A 19,743-nucleotide genomic window follows, 5' to 3' on the forward strand; every position below is an offset into this window, starting at 1 on the left:
TAAAATGAGGAAAACTGAAGTTTCACCTTACTGTTGGTTTTGTTTAACTGAGTATTATTCACTTGGACTTGGGGGAAAATTGCATGTACCAAGAGTATAATGATTTTTTCAGTTCATTTGCATACTCAAGAGTTTTTGTTACTACTGACTTTACAAACATGGATTGTCAACTATTAACTTAAATTAGAGCATTTTATGAACTGGTATACAGGTAAATACTTTGAGCTGTGATTTTTAAAATGTATATATATATTTATTTATATATTTATATATATATTAAGATTTGTCTCCTAGTATTTTCTGGAATTTGGTGTGAACATGTATATATCTAAGGCAAAGTGTTAGTTGTACCCTCACCCATCTAGGGGATTTTCCATCATTACTGGGTTGGACTCTACTACCCAAGATGGTAATAGATTGCAATTAGATAATAAGTAATGAAACTGGGATCTACTCCAACTTAGGAGTTAGTATCAGAGTTAAGTTGCATGACAGGACACTTTGTTGGTGTTGGGGTATACAGGAAAATGCCAACTAACTGGTGTAAGATAAAACCATACAGGTGCACATAAAAGAAAGCGTTAAATTTTCCATAATTTTGTGACCAAAATGATCATTATAAAGGTTTTAACATTCTATTTAGTCTTATTTTTTTCTCTGCATATATAACCAGTTATTTCTGAGATTAAGAAAGTACTATTTATTTTTTGAGGTGACACTGGTTATCATCACTATATGCGATTCATTGTGTACCACTGTAGCCCTCTTCACTTATCCCTAGTTTCTACCCACACCCTCCAGTAGTCTCAATTCTGCAGTTACTTTTAGACTTTGTTCTGGTATGATTTTTGTAAGTTCCTTCCTTTTGTTTCTCCATATCCACATATGAGTGAAATCATCTCTTATTTGTTTTTCTCCGTCTGGCTTAATTCACATAGCATAAAATTCTTCAATTCTGTCCATGTTATAATCCCATCAATCCTTGTCTTGTGGTATATAAATATCACATGATTTCCCTCTCTCTTTCCAGCATCAACTAAGTAAACATTTTTACCAGAGTAAAAGGAAGAAGCTATAGTCTCACATGCCTAAAAGATAACCACAAAGCAAAACAAATAAATGAAATAACTCACTTGATCCATTACTTCCCTCCAGTTAATAAATTTTCCACTCTTATTTATAGATAAAGATCTGGAAAAAAGTTGTTTTTCCATGTGTTGTTTAACTCATCTCTTTTTATTCTCCTTTCAGCCCTTTCTAGTAAGTTTTCAACCATTGTGACAAACATTTTTTGTCAAATTCCTACGGAACTCCATGTTCCTAAGTGCAATAGTCATCTGAATTGAAATACCTGATCTCTGTATCTTCTTAATCCCTTTTTTTTCTTTTTCTTTAATTTTAAGTCTCTACATTAAATCCATTTATTTTGCCCGATCTCATGTTTAAAATAAAAGTCTGCCCTGATCCATTCTCCCATGATCATAGCTGGTGTACACACTCCTACATTCCAGCAGTGGTGAGGGTTCAGTTGTTTGTGAGAGGGACAGACAAAACCTGGCTGTGTGGGATGTAATGTTTGCATGCTTGTGTGTGAGGTCTCACATGGTATAGGATGGAACTGTGAGTCGGAAGACAAGGAAAACTGGTAGTGAGCTGGTGAGACAGCCTGGGTACAAGAAATTGTGAGCTATTAAGATAAGAGTTGCCCTCTGTCATGTTTGAACAGGCGGACTAGAATCATGGACTGGAGGGCTTTGTCCCAACATTCTGTCCAAACAATTTCATCTACCACAATGATCTTGAGACAGCATGCTATAAAAAAGGCAGTAGATGCTGACTAATGATTATCTAACAATTTCCTGGAGAGAAAAGACCTAGCTCCCACATTTTCAGCTGGAATGTAACCCATCAATCCAGGCATAGCCCAACTCAAAATAAGCTATCACACTGCCTTCTTCCACCCCACTACCTGTACTTACCCTTTAAGTATTTCCTACTAACTCCCTCCACAGAGCCAGGATAAATTCTCCTTTCTAGCATGGGTTCCCTTGTGCCTAACAAAGTTATTGCCTGGTTCAATTATACATAGTTTTCTTGGATGAACTTTGTTTAGAGGGCAAAGAGGTACTCTCAGGCCTCCCCTGGTGGCGCAGTAGTTGAGCGCTGGGCTGCGAAGCTGCCTGCAGCCTCTGCAGTGCCGGTTCGATCCCCGGCCACTGGCAAGGGTGTCACATGACACGACAGACCTCTCCCGTCTCGCCCGCTGCTACCCTCAGCAGTGTATTTCATCAGTCTGCCTGTTCTATTCCCCTCTCTGTCTCTGGTGAAGCCTCTCACCCTCCCACATATCTGGCCTGTACCCCGGTTCTTGTATACAATAAAAATAAATAATAAATCTTTAAAAAAAAAGAGGTACTCTCTTGGGTTAGGGCTGGTAATATTAGGTGTCACAAGATATTGAAGGATTCTAAATTCAATCCTGGTCTTTCAGGTGTTTTTGAAAGTGTATCTATTATAATAGGAAGTTAGAATATGTTCTGTTTATCAATTTTTCTCTTGCCCTGAGCTTTGCATATGATAAGATTGGTCTGTCCCCACCCACAGAGGTCTGAGTCAGTATTCTTTGCCAGTCCCACACTTAACCAGAGTCTCTTGCAACCAGAGGTGGTCATATGCCACAGACATGTGATGATAGCTTCTAAGAAATACCTTCTACTCTACTACCTTCTACTACGGGGCTGAAGCCCATGAGGAAAGGTTCAAGAAGAGAATCCTCTTTTTTTCTCCTTTACTATTTTTGAAACAAAACTACTAAAGGAAATAATGCTGAATAAAGAAAAACATCAAGATCATTTGCCATTTTAGAAAGAAATAGATATGAAAATGAAATCAGTACCAAAGATAAATAAAATGTAAATGCTTATGCAAAATTAAAATAATCCATATGGTAATGACTTCAAATTTAAAGTCTCTAGCTTTTACTACTCTGACTGCCTACTCAACATATACAAGATATCTAGTAAATATTTCAAAGTAATCATGTTCTTCCCCCAAAATCTCCTAATCTACTCCCAAATGTTTTTCTTCTTCAATTTTCCACATTTCAATAACAACAAGTCACTTTCAATACCTCAAGCCAAAAATATTGGATTCATAATTTACTCCTTTCTTTTAATGTCTATGTAAAATAAATTAGCAAAATTCTGTAAGTTCTATTATTAAAACCTATCTACAATTTTAGTACTTCTCATCTATCAAATGCATTAGTGAATAATTACAAGATAAAAATCAAATCAAAGCTCACCCAGTTAAATCTGAATAAAAATATGTGAATAATATGAAGTATAAATGTTAATTAATAGCAATAATCCTCTGATTTCTTCCAGTCATTAAAATTATGCTTAACTATTTTTGGGTAAATACTTATGAATTGTTAGTTCATACTAACTATGTTGTTATGTATATAGTTACTTCAGAAATGTTCGCTTAGTAAAAAAAAAATTCTGATTGCCAAACTTTTCCAAAGAATGTAGGATGCAAAGGAAAGCTGAGTCCCAATCTTGCACAAAGAACAAAGGAGCTACAAATTGTTATGTTTTTATTATATTACAAGCAAGATTTACTTTTCCTTCAGGTAGTTTTTCAGGCTTTCTCATCCTTAGATTGCAATTGACTCCCCTAAAGTTGATATAAACCTAAAAATTTTGAGGAGGAGTGAGAAACATTTGATATTAAAGAAAAATACATGATTCCCAGTGCCTGTGACAGTCATCCTTCAAACTGATTTTCTCAAATGTCAACACCCAGTGTGTGAAGTACATCAAATACAGTGATGCACAAAACACCTAGTTCCCAGTAAATTCATATTAGGATATGAATTCATCTTAAAAGTCTAAAGAGGACACCAACTCTTTCAGATTTCAGAAAACTTAAAACTATAGTCTAAAATGCATCATACAATGCATGAGATTGTTGACAACAATTGCAGAAATCACAGCTTTGTGAAAATCAGTGGCTGAAATTAGTTTTCCCAAGAAATGACTACTAAATGCTTCTATATCTGAAATTAAGTTAAGTAGCAAAGGATTAACTTAAGGAAAGTCTTAACTGTTTGAGGCAAATGTGGTGGGATCATAACTATACACAAGCTCCCAGTTTTGTTTGAATTATATTATTCTTCAAATACACCTGGATCACTATGGCAATATTATGGCATATCTCCAGTGATATTTAACCACAGGCCAAAGAAATGAAGAATGGGGAAAATGAGATAACATCTAGACGATACCATCATCAGAAATTTCTTTAAAAATACTTTATTGCAATTAATAAGTCATTTTTTAATACTTTTTTTTAATACTTTTTTTTTATAGAGGCATATTTTATTTGTTTGTTTGTTTGTTTTGTTTATACAAGCACTGGGTACAGTCAGAAGCGCGGGAGGGTGAGAGAATCCACCAGAGCCAGAGCGGGGAGCAGAGCAGGCAGAAGGACCGAAGTACACTGCTGAGGGGAGCAGCGGGCGGCAGGAGAGGTCTGCGCGCCATGTGGGACCCTCCTCTGGTGGCCGGGGAGCAGCCGGGGATCGAACTGGCACTGCAGAGGCTGTGGGCAGCTTCGCAAGCCAGCGCTCAACCGCTGCGCCACCGGGAAGGCCCGATAAGTCATTTTTTATTCTGAATTATTTAGTTTTTTTTTTTTTTTAATACTAACATGCTTTTGGCATGTATAGGCTTTGGGAGTATATTTGATAAAAACAATATTTAGTATAGTTTGCTGATCTAATTAATTCTTTTTTGAGTTGGTGACCATTTTAAATTATGTTATCTCTAATATTAAAAAAAATTAAAATCTGTGAAATTTTCATTTGCATTTAGTCATTTTGGTTGTGGAAAGGAAACCTATGAATGAAATCAGTTGACAGGAGATATAAACTATTTCTTATGTCTATATGAATGGATTCTATTGAAATTCCTTTACAGAAATCCAGTATTTCAATATTTTTATATCACTAGCTAATATTTTCAGGAGAGAGAAAGTACTAAAAATATTTTCTTCTCCAAACTCACCCAGAAAACACTGAAGTGGAAGAATATCTTTATTAAATATAACTCAGAAATAGATTTACTGTTCTCATAAAAGTTCAAACTCTTTTTAAGATATTGCTCTGATGACAGTATAAAGATGATAGCATTTTGAAAAGCAGACTCTCTCTCTCTCTCTATATATATATATAATATATAATAATATAAAGGAGAAAAATTAAAGCATTAAAAATACTTTTGTGATATTTTTGTTCTTTTTAAGATTGTATCAATTTACTTTTCTGCCTTCAAGTTTTTTAGAACCCCAACCTTAACTTCATAAAGTACTAAAGTAATATTAATCAACCAGAATGTAATTTTGAATTAACTATTTCTCCAATATCTAGAAATAGTCATCAAAGTAAAAGTTACCTTCTTAAGAAACGGAGTAAGTTTTATGGATACTGGCAAGGTAAAATATTTTTCTGTTCACCCCTGAAGCTATTCAGAAGCCTTCTTTGATTTCTTTATATATTTCTTTATATACAGCAGGTGTCCAAGCTCACTGAGGACACTTTTTATTTTCAGAGTTAACTACAGAGCTTGCTATTTAATAATCAAGTGAGTATTCCACTCCTGGAGTCAATTCTTTCATAATAGGATAAGTTTGGCTTCAATGGGATTGCATCATAATCATACAATTTCTTAGTGACACTACAACAAAAAATACAAAGTCAAATTCTAATGGGATTTGTGTAATATGTTGAGCAAATTATACCATGAAAACAGCAGATAATCAAAGGCAGAAGGATATTTTCCAAAGAGAGGGGTGAAAAATAATCAAATTATCCTGAACAGGTACTACATTTTGAGTTGTATGTTTTATACATATTATTTAATTATCTCATAACTATGCAAAGTAGACACAGTTTTTCCAAAATTAGAGGAGATACTGAGACCGAGGTCCATGATGTAACTTGCCAAGGACATATAACCATTAGATGGTTGAAAAAAATTCAAACCCAGGTAGGTCAGACACAAAAGTTATCAAATCCCTCTACCACTGCTGTCCTTTAACAATTAAAGCTCAGGGAAAAATAGAGAAAAGTGGAAGATGCTCTTTTTATCTGTAACAAAGTGTTTGCAGACCAACTGCTCATGTAAAACCTAAGATAAAGGAAGTGACAAGAAACTGTAAAACGTGACAGGCCAAAATCAGAAACCTGAATGCAGAAGTCTGTCCTTGGGAAAGGGGAGAGGGAAGATTAGAAAAGAGAAAAGACAGAAAGATCCCCACTTCCCTCCACATAAACATCGATATCCTAACCCACTTTGTTCTTCAAAGAACTTGTAATATTATTATGCATTTCCCAACAATAGAGGTGGTTGATAACTATGGAAATGATCAATTTTGATTTTGAATGTAAACGTGAAGAGTGCACTAAATGCTCCTCAAGATAAAAGCTTTGCATGTCAGTACTTCAGCAATATTATAAATTAATATGTGCTGGTAACAATTCAGCCATGATATTGTTCGTATTTACATACATATTTTAAAAATAGGTTAAATTTTTGCTATTATTAATGTAAGCTCCAATATTAACTTGTCAGAGGCTCAATCAGAAAATTCAACAATTAGACTTACTTTCTACCTCCTAATTTACTGGGTTGTCAGAAAATTCATGACTCATGTTTGCATTAAGAACATAGAAAAATATGTCATGACTTCTCTGACGATTCATTATTTTGACAAAAAAGAGACCAAGAACAAGTAAGCAAACAAGAAGCAGAAAAATACTGTTTAAATTACTTTTTAGTTAAATTTGAGAATTGGCATAACTCATTTCCTCTATAAGCATGTTACCTGTAGCAATTTACTCTATTACAATTTTTCCAGACTATATCATTAATGCAGTAATAAGCCAGCAAAATGAATGTTCTATGCTAACATCAAAATGTGTTTATTATGATGACCATGAAGTAAATTTGGAATTAAAACATAATTAAATCATTTTAGAAATAATAATTAAGCTAATCAGGATAACCGAGTCAGCTAAGCATAGTTTTATGGTAGACAAATAGCAGAGATAAGAGCTGAGGCAAAATAGAGCATATCTACTATGGTCAGAGGCTGAAAAAAGATGCAACTAGGTCAGGAAAGCTTCATGTGCCTGAACAGGAAGCCTGGATTTTGGTATAGGAGTAACAGGAAGCCATTGGAGAGTTTTACCTGAGAGTAGCAAGATTGAATTAGAACTTTTCAAAGGATCACTGAAGCATGGGGAAAGGAATCAGTAGACCACTGCATTAGTGTTGCAGAAGATGATGGTAGCTTTAAAGGAAAAGGTATGAATATGGGAGAAGAAAACACAATTTATATAAAGGAGCTATGTATGTGTGAAAGAAATACATATTTGATATATGAGCAAATGAATAGTTTTAGAAAACACCGACTTCCCATAGCCCTTATATGGTGAGGTTTTTTTCTCACTAAACTAAGCAAGATGACATATTTTGTTCTCCACTTTATGAAGGAAAAAGAAAACTATCTTTTTTGACCCATTCCATGTACTTTGACATAAATTATGCTTATACCTTTATAAGAAATCCTTGCATGTCACCTAGGGCCTCCAGTGGTGGCATAGTGGTTGAGTGCTGGGCTTTGAGGCTGCCCGCAGTCTCTGCAGTGCCGGTTGGATCCCCGGCCGCCAGCAAGGGTCACCCCCCCCCAAAAAAAAAAATCCTCGCATGTCACCTATTCATTTAAAACCACACATTATACAGTTTTTTTTTTTAATTTTTGCTTAAAACCAAAAATATAACCCTGAGTTTTGTTTAACACTGTTCAAAATAATTACTTCCTTAAATCCTTAAATGATGTCCTATTGATTTCTTTACAAGTACTTCTTAAATAGTAAATATATTTAATTAAAAAAAAAATCCTTCAGGCGCCTCCCTGGTGGCACAGGGTCAAAGACACAGTGCTATTATCACCAGACACTACAACATGAGTTAGATCCCAGGCCAGGGAGCTACCCACATGGCACAGCATACCACTCCTGACTCACCTGCTGCTCCCCTCAGCAGTGTATTTCAGTCCATCTGCCTGTTCAGTCTCTGGATAATCCGCTCACCCCCCATGGCCTACACCCCAGTTCTTGTATGCATAAATAAATAAATCTTTAAAAAATACATAAAAAATATACTTCAAATTGAAGAAAGTTGTAAGAAATAGTATCTTGAGATGTCTTTCTTATTCACTCTTTTAAAGATGTCTGCATATTCTGCAGATTTCCCACTTCACAGATGAGAGAGTAGTAAGAAATCTCTCAATTTTCTGTCTTACGTTGGTCCTAACAACATCTATAGTGCATATATTCTTATTTATTTCACCCATTCTCAGTGGAAAGCATCCTCTTTCTTGACTTCTTGGTGGAAGTAACTTTCATGAAGTCCACTGGAGTAAATTGTTTTACATTGCTCTGGATCATATTCCCTATTTTTCCTCAGGTTACAATCTTTCTATTTCCTCTCATTCTAAGCTCTCTATACCAGGTTCTTTCCATCAGTCTATCCATATTCATGTTTCTTCTGTCTTAAAACCATCCTCCATACCTGTTCTGACAAGTACTCACTCTATCCATTTTCTCTCTGTGCCTTTTTGACTTTTAAATTTTTTTTATATAATTGTTCATTTTTAAACAGTATTTGCTTTCCCTCACCCCCTCAGTGAAATAAGCCTTTCTGACTTTTTTAAAATGCATGTCAATAGCTATTTATATTCCTCTGTTCATTTGATGATAGAGAATGTATCATTATTACACCCATTTAAAAGAGGACAGGAGGGCTCAGCAAGGTTAAATAAATTTTCCAAAGACTATAAACTATAAAACAGTGTAGACAGAAATCAAATCAATATATTTTTATTTAAGGCTTTCCTTTGCTGTCTAATATAAAGCTTGACATTATCAATGCCATTTAATGTAATTATCATACGTTTTTCTAAACAGTAACACTAAAAAATGTCAACCCACATATCTAAATAAATACACAGGAATAATGAGAGAACACATTGATCTTATGTGACGCTACTAAATGCAAGACCTGTCTTTCTGATTTTCAATCTGGTGAAAGTTACTACATAAGAATAAAATTATTATTTAATTTTTGTTGAAAACACAGCATAAATGATAAGCAAAACGTTATTTGCATTTTGTTTCATCTACAGAATAGAAATAAGGATGTAATATACTAAAGTGAATAAAAGTATGATATAAAATATATATTTTATGTGCCTATATAATTTATACAAATCCAATTTTACCAGGAACAGGCCAAGCAACTAATACTACACTTTACAAAGGCAGTCTAAGTGTACATAATTCAACAGTGTAATGACTATTATCTCAACCAGGTAATATCAAAAGCTATAAAAGACATTGCTTGTATAGATAATTCCTAGTTTGCAATATTGTTATATAATTTCTAATTCCTTAGCTATTCTTTTCAGTTAATGTAGCTAGATAATACCTTCAACAAAATTAACCAACAAATGTCAATCTGCTTTTGTCATTGAAGCCTTTAATGTGCTAATTTATCCTGTAAATATTCCTGTGCTAATTTATCCTGTAAATATGCCTACTATGGGCAAGGAGCTATATTAGACTCTAAATGTAGAGTGATGGAAAATGGGTGACAGAGGCTATCAGAGCAGTTAAACAAGAATGTCAATTGTACATGAAAGTCACAGGTGACCTCATGAAACTTTTGAAAATACATTTGTTTAAATAACATTTAGCCAGTTAACACACAGCATAGTCTAGTTATATGCAAATGCAACTTAATATACAATGTATATAACTAAAATTTATCTTTACTATTTTTCTTAAATGTCACAGCCTCTAAAAGTTACAAGATAAATTTCTTTTCAGAATATGTAAATTTGCTTGTATATACTATAGTATATATACTAGTGTACACTAACACTACTAGTGTAGAATGGAATGTGGGTATTTTCCTATCTCTGCATGGCTAGGGTTTCCTGAACAACAACAACAACAAAAAGTGGAATTTTGGTTAAAAGATAACTCTAGAAGTTAAAAGATGACTGACTAGATAGTGAGAGATGTCTGGATTGATTTACCTCCAAAGGGGTAAATATTAACATTTCAAAGGGGTTAAACCTGGAGTCAGATTTAAACATCATAGGATTTTGTATTAGGAAGCTGAAGCTTCTCTTCCTGTCTCTGGAGACGAGGAGGGCAGCTTTATTATAGCTTCTGTAAAAACCTCCAGATTAAAATAATTTTAGGCTTCCTCTCTTAGAGTGTAAAATCCCCCTTTGAATAATTATAGGTACCTCATCTGGTTTTGTCCCCATTGCTCTGGAGAGATGGAATATCAGCAATAGGTGTGGTGTTTACTCTAAGTAATACTAGTGTGCCTGGACACCAGAAAATTTGTATTTGCTTTCTGGGCCCAGTATGTAAATGCATATACTTAAAAAATATGATGTTGTAAATCAGAGTTTAGGGGAAAAGTTTTCTTTGAAGAAACTAATTTTCAGGCAGATTAAATCACCTCACTGGTCAATAAAATATTCTTACACAGCAAACACAGCACACTGATATTTACCATATTAAAAATTAGGATATCCTGGAGTACCAAAGTAAAGCAGTCAAAAGAAAAGAAAAAAGGTACTTACTTGATGTTGTCAAGACAGCCAGATTCAGGTTTCAAAATGGCGGTATGATGAAACATTTTATATAAAGCAATCCCAAGGAAGATAACATTAAGCTGTAATGTAAAACGTGCGGTTATATAGCATAACTGGGTTTGAAAACAAGTAAGTCCATTCTCTATAATAGACCAGTTGTTGTAGAAAATCAGCTCTAAATGCATTTTAAAGGAATTAAATCATAAGTGATTTCTTGATATTTTAGTAAAGACAAGAAGCCAGTTTGGGGACTTGGGATACCAATGTGTTACAAAGCACTATTATGCCAAATACAATCACAAACAAAATCAGAAGTCATTGGAATAAAGCTGTGGAAATTTTAAACTACTCAAACCAAGTAAATACTTAAAATAAAACAATAATTACTCCAGGTAGGTTACAATCTTTACTTGTAATACATGGTCCCAATTCATCATTTGAAGATACATTTTCATATGTTATATTGCAAGAACACAAATACTAAAATAAACATATTTTTGAATAGGTAGGAGCAAAAGGATTATAAATGTTGGTTGAATTCTAATGTTTAAACAAAGATGAAAGTTGAAGGAACTACAAATGATATCTTTATATTAATGGATCCAGAGAGTGTATGATTTAAAATAAAACAACAGTAAATTTCATATATATCACACATATATAAGCTGTATAGAGAACTACCTACTTAATTGTCCTCTATCACCTGACTTATTTATATATTTCAGAATTTGGGATTGGTGAGACTATGAAATTCAGCCCCACTGAAGTTCTCACTCTAATACAGGGATATCCTTTATCAAATTCAAAATGTCTACAAAGCTGAAAGTTAAAAGAAATTCTTTTGGTAGCCAAAGAGGATAATCACAACTGAACCTATTTGACCTAAAAATTTGATTCAAATAGAGATAAGATTATTCATGTCTTTATCCTATTTGCTATGGGCTTTTCCTATTTTTGATGAATTAATAATGACTGTTTTCAGAGTCCTGCCTAGTCCCCATTGTGAATATTGACTGATATGCTTGATTTAGGGTAACTGCTTATTTCCCACTAAGGATATTATTAACATGCAATACATGTGAAAATTGCCTTTCTAAAATTTCTGAATTATAAAGTATCTTGACCTACACGGCAAATGAATTATAGACCTATATTTTATTCAAAATCAAGATGCTATTTTACTTAAAATAACAGAAATTTTGTGTTTTAAAATGATAAATATGTAAATGATTTCAACAACTATATCTAAATGAGGACAACTAGTTCATATTTGAAATCAAGATATTATGCAACAAAAAATAAATCAAGAAGTACAATTCCAGAATCCTTATTTGTGCCATTCTCAAGTGAATTTTTTTTTAATTTTATAGTTTTCAAGATTGATATAAAAAGTAACTGAAGGGTAGTAAGGTATTTTGCCAATTTTCCAATTATTGATTCCATTAATAATTTAAATTATCTGAATGGAAAAGGAAATGTACTACTGTCAAACTTAAAAGCCTTCACTGTTCAAAACCAAAAAACTAAATGGATTATGTTGGATCAGGCTGCTGAGGAGACATAGCACTGCATAAACTCTGGCAAAGACATGTTTTCTCCTCCCAACAGTTTTGATCAAGTATTTTACAATATAAAAGTAGACTATAATGACTGGCTAATTGCCTGAGTTACGTAGGGTCAAACAAGTACATACTTTCCCAAAATTAATCTATGTAAATTAAAGAGTCAGGATAGGGATGGTGAAAGCTTTATTTCTTGACCTGGGAAACACATAGTTAATTAGGAGTTCTTACCATAATTATCAAGGTCGCTGGTCCTATAAAACTCCAAATGAAGTAGGTGTCAAGTCGAAGCCAACATCTGCAATGAAACACAGGGGAGAGAAGGCATTCAAGGACTGGGTATGGGACATACATCAAGAGTGAGCGAGTGACAGAGAAGAATGTGAACTGCAAAGCATTCCACTGGGAGACAGGAAATATTACATTGCTTGTTCATTTAAATGCTGAATTATGTGCCCAATTTCTGACAGCACTATTGATGGAGTAAGATAATTACCCCTGGAGGAAGCAGGGAAAAAATGGCACTGGGCCTATTTGCTAAGTCCTTTTGTGTCTGTCATAGATACCTTAAAAAAAAAAAGGAAAAGAAAGAAAGAAAAAGCCATACACATAGCCATTAAATCCAGTAGCTTTAAGCTATCCTTTTCTCTCCAATTATGGTGCTACATAACCTGTCTATCAGCTGTCAGGCAAAGTGACATTTTCCTGTCAAGAAGATCTGAGGAAATTCAGTACAAAGAAGAAATAAATTTGGTATCAGAAGATTGAAGTTTAATTAGGTTGGGCAGCCAACCTTTGAGAGTTCTTGAGTTTTAAAAAGTGCATTGTTACTGCTAGTGATTCTGGGGTTGCAAATGATCCTTAGCATCCCATGAAGTTGATTCATGACCCAAAAGTAAATTATTAATCACTTAATTTCAGCTACATTTAATACTCCCCCAATTCTGAAAGCCTCTGGGAAATTACATTTTCATTCTTCAGGATGACAGGAAGACAAAATGGAAGTGACTAGTTATGCGAAAGATTAATGTAAATTTTGAGCAAATTACATTTGATGTTAAAAATCATATCTTGAATTATTTGTCATTTTGTTATATTTGAAGCATAATTAGAAAAGAAAATATCTGCAATGGAAAAAAAAATCAAAAATAGTTTTGCTAACTGCCCTAAACCTGAAAATCGCAAGTATGTAATTATTTCTGTGAAAATGAAAATCCTACTAAAACCTAAGCAATAAGGTAATGCCAGGAGTTATTAAAAAGGGAATATATAAATATCCGTTGATATAGAAATGGATAAAATGTTTTCTATACATATGATAAAATGTGATAAGACAATTTAAAGGGAGGAAGTAGGTCTATATATATATATCAATAGAATAGATCACAAAACAGTCATTGAAAGAGCAAGGTGAAGACTAAATTTTAACTGATATGCATAAAATGCAGAGTACTATTTTGCATGTAGCAGATATATATTTATATTTAATACATATTATATAATATGTAATATAGTTAAACATGTGTGATTGATGAATATCAATCACTTTGCATACAGCAATCACACATTAAAATAATACTATATATTTACGATCATTCATATATATGTAATTTTTTTAATTGAAAGGAAAAAGGTCCCTAAACCCATGTCAATGATTGCCTCTAATATGAAAATAAACGAGAAATGGACCAAAGTAGCTTTAGTCACTCATGTGACTAAATAATACTGAATGCAGTATGCCAAATACTAACAGTTTCAACATATGAGTGATAGAGACAGTGATCATTATGGTTATTTTTTCACTTTTCTGTAACTTTAATCTTTTAAAAGTTAAAAGCCTGATTTTTTTAAAAAGGATAACCTAAATCCCTAAAAAAAAAAATCAGTAAACAAAATCTGGCCTCTTAAGTAAAACATATATAAGTTAATTTAAAAATAGGATAATATGGCCTCGCTGGTGGTGCAAGGGGTTAAGTACCACACTATGAAGCAATCCACAGCCTCTGCAGCACGAGTTTGATCCCCACCTGACCAGAGAGAGACCCACATGTCAAAGAAGACCTCTCCTGGCTCGCCCACTGTTCCCCTCAGCAGTGTATTTCAGTCTGCCTGTTCTGTTCCCCACTCTGTCTTTGGTGAATCCTCTTACCCCCTGCATCTCTGGCCTGTACCCCAGCTCTTGTATGCATAAATAAATAAATCTTTAAAGACATTTTAAAAAAGCATAATATGTGCAATCCAATAAGAAAATGAATATAAATTTGTATTTTACATAGATATTTTTCCTTTTTTCAAATAAACATAATTCTCTATTTAGGACAAAAAGTAATAGTAGGGAAGTAATCGGTATTTAAACTATTAGCTATTACTTGGAATAATTAGTTCTTTTTTTGCTGTGCTGCTGTTCAAAAAATTAGGTTATAGAAAGAAAAGCAATACTGCTAATAAGCAGAAATAGACTAGAGAACTCATGGTTAAAATATGAACATTGTCTTCATTCTAAACACAGACTAGTTTGTCACCCTAATAAAGGTGCGTGTGCGGGAGAGGAGAAGACCAGAGCAGGAGAAATTTTTATGAATCTTTCTGTGTTCTCAACAAAGAACATATTTTCCATCAAGATACAAAAATAAATAAAGGACAAAGTATGGGTGTTTCCTTAGATTAGGCAACATATGTACACAAATACAAATAGGCACAAGGAGTCAAGAAATGTTGCTGAGATTACCCCACCATGATATAATAATAAAAATACATTTAAGTCTAACTGTTAACAGTGCAACTCCTGTCCATTTGTAGGTCAAACAAGCTTTTCAGAACTAATCTAACTACTAAAACACATTTTTAAGTGAATCTTTTTTTTAATAAGAAAGTGCTTGAAGTACTGAAAACTGTTAGTCTACAACTTAGGGATTTATACAAATAATTTTAATTACATTATTATTGAGTGTCTTGAGCTAAATAGGACATTTAAAAATTTCAAGTAATCTTACTTAATGTGTTGCTAAAATAAGTCATTACATTTTAGCTTTACAAAGATCCATTCCTTTGAAAATAGTCTCAGCAATGCTTTCTTTAAAAATAAACACAGTGGACTCTAAACACTGACGTGCAATTACTTTTGAAGTTATTATCTTTTATTCTTTAAGAAAGTTATTCAGTAACATTTGGTACAATGGATTTTAGTTTCCTTCAGAGCTGAACAGTGAAAGAGGGCATATGAAACAGTTCAAATGATTAAGTAAGTCATTCTTCCATGAGGAAGGACTGCCTGTACTTGACTATCTTCTGGAAAATAGTGAGGTAAGAATTCCTTTTCTAATTCAATTGCCATATGGTCACACCTGCTGTTGTTTTTGGCTGTCACAATGGCTTTCTCAAAGCTTTTGGTGTTTCCCCTTTTACCCATTAGTTACCTTAAAAATTTGCTTATTTCCCTGAGTTCCCTGTATAAAAGTTGAAAGAATTAATCGGATTTCAAGGTGAAGGTGAGTGTGACGTGGAATGTGCATACATGGCTGGGCACACAGCCACCTTGTAGTATTCTGTAAGTACAGACCATTCAAAGTCACTTGGGTATAAAACAAAGACACTGGTTATGGGGAAACCAGGCCAGATTAGTGAGGCAACTACTGGAGGAACAGTTTATCACACTAAACATAATCAATTTCAGCTTAGAAAGGGTCAGAAAGAATGAAGAATATGACTTATCAGATAATTTCATTTATCTACTTAGCAATATTCAATTTGTAAAATCACTAATTTTAATAGGCCATTCATATTTCATTTTTAAGATATATCAATTTATCTTTTAAATGAAAGTCGGCTATATACATATTATCTATACATATGTTTACATATGTTTATACATATGTTTATACATATACATATGTTTACAGTAGTACTTTTACAAAAGAGATGCCATGCAGTTGAAAAAGCAATTGCATTCCAATCACACTATGTATTTATTTGAAGCAATAGTGAAAATCTTACAAGACAAGATACAGCCTGTGATTCAAAGGAGGACTTGTCATGTATAATAAACCTAGAATTTTTCCCATTGAACTAATAAAAATAAGTCATTAAAAATTTCCTTTTGTAGCATTTTTTTTAAAATTAAAAAAGCAACATATATTATTATATATGATGAAATTTTACTTCATTAATACAAGTTTTTGGTTTCATACTAAAGAAAATGTGCTAATCTACAAATATATATTATCCACTTCCATAGTGGGCGAGGCAGGAGAGGCCTTCTGTGCCATATGTTGGTTAGCTCCCCTGCCAGTGATCGAACTCAGGCCCTAATGGTGATAGCGCTGAGACTTATTAACCCCTAGGCCACCAGGGAGGTCCCCTACTATAATGTTTATAAGGTATATTCATTTTGTATTCATTTATACTTCATTTTCATTTTGAAATAACATTCCAACATATAGATAATCACATTACTTTTTGTTCTTTCATCAGTTGATGCATATTGGGTGTTTCTACTTTTTGACAAATATAAAATAATGCTATTATGAACACTGTATACAAATTTGTGATATTAACTTTTTTTTTTGTAAATATCTAGGAATAGAACTGCTGGGTCAAATGATAACTATATTTGACATTTTGAAGATCTGTCAGCTACAACGTAGCTATACCATTTTACATAGCATTAGCAATAATAAAGGATTCTGATTTTCCTACATCATCATCAACATGTCTTATTTTTAATGTAACCTGCTGGGAGAAATTATGATATAAAGTGACTTCTAGAAGTACAAGTTATATATTTTTTGACTTCATTAAGAACTCAAGGCCAACATTAGATTTAAGGCAACATTACATTGCATTTTGCCAATGACAGACAGCAGTCCTGATATTCTTTGGTATAGTCCTGGTATGGCTAATTGGGTAATTCCTTAACCAAAAAAGTTATGCTCAATAAAAATTCTTATATATGATGCTAATTTTATGTCCAATCCTAAGGCTTCTTGGTGATAAAATGCTGACACAATAAGCCCTCAAACTCTAAACCAGTCAAACAAAATATGCACTTAGACTTTAATAAAGTAACATACAAATATACATAGGAGTCTTTACACACTTATAGAATGATTATGTTTACATGTCAATGAAAAATATTTCATTATCTGTACTATTGCTCATGGGCCAAGTTAGAGTAAAACACACCTGGAGATAATATATTCAAAAAAGATAGACACTTCATGTCAATGAAATATTACAAGAAAAAGTGTTTCAAAGCATATAACAGTGTGCTTAGAGAAAAATTCCAAGTGAATATATAATTTTCATGTGTGGATTGTTTAGAAACTGTGAAATTAAAATAAATCTGTGCATATATAAAACAGATACTATCAATTAAACATTTCTTGGTTAGACCCTTTCTTAAATAATAATATAGCCTAGTTTTTAAAAAAGATCAATAATCACTTTTCTATCCAAATGATTATGGCTAATTAGGTTAATAAAGTAAAAATAAAGAAATTGGGGTACTTTTAAGTAGCAGAGGAGCTGCTCTTAAGCTATTGAGATGGGGAAGTAAATCTGAAACTCCATAGATGATTTATATTAATTTCCTGATCATAAAATATGATTTTATTTTTTTTTAAATTTGGCTTTATTTCTACAACTCAAAGGCATTCTGATCTAGTATAAATGTTCATGACTGGGCCTCCCTGGTGGTACAAGTGGTGAAGTTATCCACAGCCTCTGCAGCACAAGTTCTATCCCTTCCAGGCCAGGGGCAACCCACATGGAGACCTCTCCTGATTCGCCCGCTGCTCCCCTCAGCAGCGTTTTTCAGTCTGCCTGTTCTGTTCCCTACTCTGTCTCTGGTGAATCCTCTAAATCCCCCACACCTCTGTCCTGTACCCCAGCTCTTGTATGCATAAATAAATCTTTAAAAAAATAAATGTTCATGACTTAATCTACAGCTTTCAGAAACCCCTTCTTAATTTCAGTATCTATATATTAATTCTTAGGCTATTCCTGGGCTTTCTCAATAGCCTCCCTACTCCTGGAACCTATTTCTAACACTTTTTCAATTCACCCATGAAATCAACAATTGTTTTTTCAGTTGTATACTTAGGTTGTAGGGAAAGTGTTCTAAACTATAAATGTTTGTTTTTCTTTAATAAAAATAAAATTTATAGCTTGATTTTTAAAAAAGATATTTATTTATTTATGCATAGGAGAACTGGGGTCCAGGCCAGAGATGCAGGGGGTGAGAGTATTCACCAGAGACAGAGTGGGGAACAGAACTCACTCGTGCTGCAGAGGCTACAGTGCTTAACCCCTTGCACCCACAGTGCAGTGCTTAACCCCTTGCACCACTAGGGCTGCCCTATAGCTTGATTTTTGAGCACTATTAAGATCGTGAATGTTTAAATGAAATGAAAAATTTTAGACCATAAAAACAAATTTATTTAGCATAGAATCACTGTAAAGTCAATGCTAACCTTTATCTACTGACTATAACATATTTTATGACTCAAGCGAATGTTCATAATAACAAAATAAAACCAAGGCAAAATGCAAAAACACAGGTAACTGGATTAAGTGTCCATTTTTAACAGTGCAATTTACTTATGGTCCACTAGTTATTTTACTGAAATAAATAAATAAATAAAATACAGCTATGGTATTTTTTTGGTAAAGATTTATTTATTTATGCATATAGGAACTGGGATGTAAACCAGAGGTGCTGGGGCTGGGGATAGGAACTGGGATGTAAACCAGAGGTGCTGGGGCTGGAGAACTGGGATGTAAACCAGAGGTGCCGGGGCTGGGGATGGTGGTGAGAGGATTCACCAGAGAGAGAGAGAGTGGGGTGCAGAACAGACAAATCTACTGAAATACATTGCTGAAGGGCGCAGGGGGCGAGATAGGAGAGGTCTGCTGCACCATGTGGGTTGCTCCGTACCTGGCCAGGGATCCAGTCAAACTCAATTGCAATAGCTGGCAATAGGTTGATATGCTGAGACTTTAACCTCTGTGCCACCAGGGAGGCCCCTACTTTGGTGTTTTAAATGGATTTTTAAAATGTCTCACTACTGTGAGTAAAGGTTAAGTACATTCTCTAGAATGCTAATACAGATAAAAATAATTCATTAAGTGGCATCAGAAAATAGTAAGATTCTCTTACAAACATTGAAAAGTCATGGCAAACTAAGCAAGTTCTCAAAATCAAATTACACATGTTTTGTGTATTTGTTTTGTACATAATAATACTCAGTTCAATAGCCCCAATAACATTTCCTAGATAAACACATAATAATGTCAACTAGATGGAATGATTGTTGCCTGCATCTGTATCAAAATAACATTTATTTAACCTAAAAAAATTATCTCACACCATTGATAGGATTCTCTACTGTTTGGGAAATGTAAGCTATTATTAGATATCAGAAAAAAAGCTTCACTCTCAGTA

At 33.6% G+C, this 19,743-nt stretch overlaps 1 protein-coding gene across 31 annotated transcripts in view; it reads right to left on the minus strand.

Moving 5' to 3' along the window:
- ADGRL3 (adhesion G protein-coupled receptor L3) overlaps positions 1–19,743 on the minus strand; it is a gene marked incomplete at both ends in the record, with an annotated part of 456,353 nt that overhangs the window by 48,544 nt on the left and 388,066 nt on the right. For all 31 annotated transcript variants that reach the window (XM_084234180.1, XM_084234185.1, XM_084234176.1 and 28 more), the window contains 2 exons: positions 10,729–10,820; positions 12,534–12,600. In XM_084234180.1, coding sequence (XP_084090306.1) covers positions 10,729–10,820; positions 12,534–12,600 — 159 coding nt within the window. The remainder of the gene's footprint in view (positions 1–10,728; positions 10,821–12,533; positions 12,601–19,743) is intronic.

Source organism: Talpa europaea (genome assembly GCF_964194135.1).
Source record: "Talpa europaea genome assembly, chromosome: 5".
Classification (NCBI taxonomy): domain Eukaryota; kingdom Metazoa; phylum Chordata; class Mammalia; order Eulipotyphla; family Talpidae; genus Talpa; species Talpa europaea.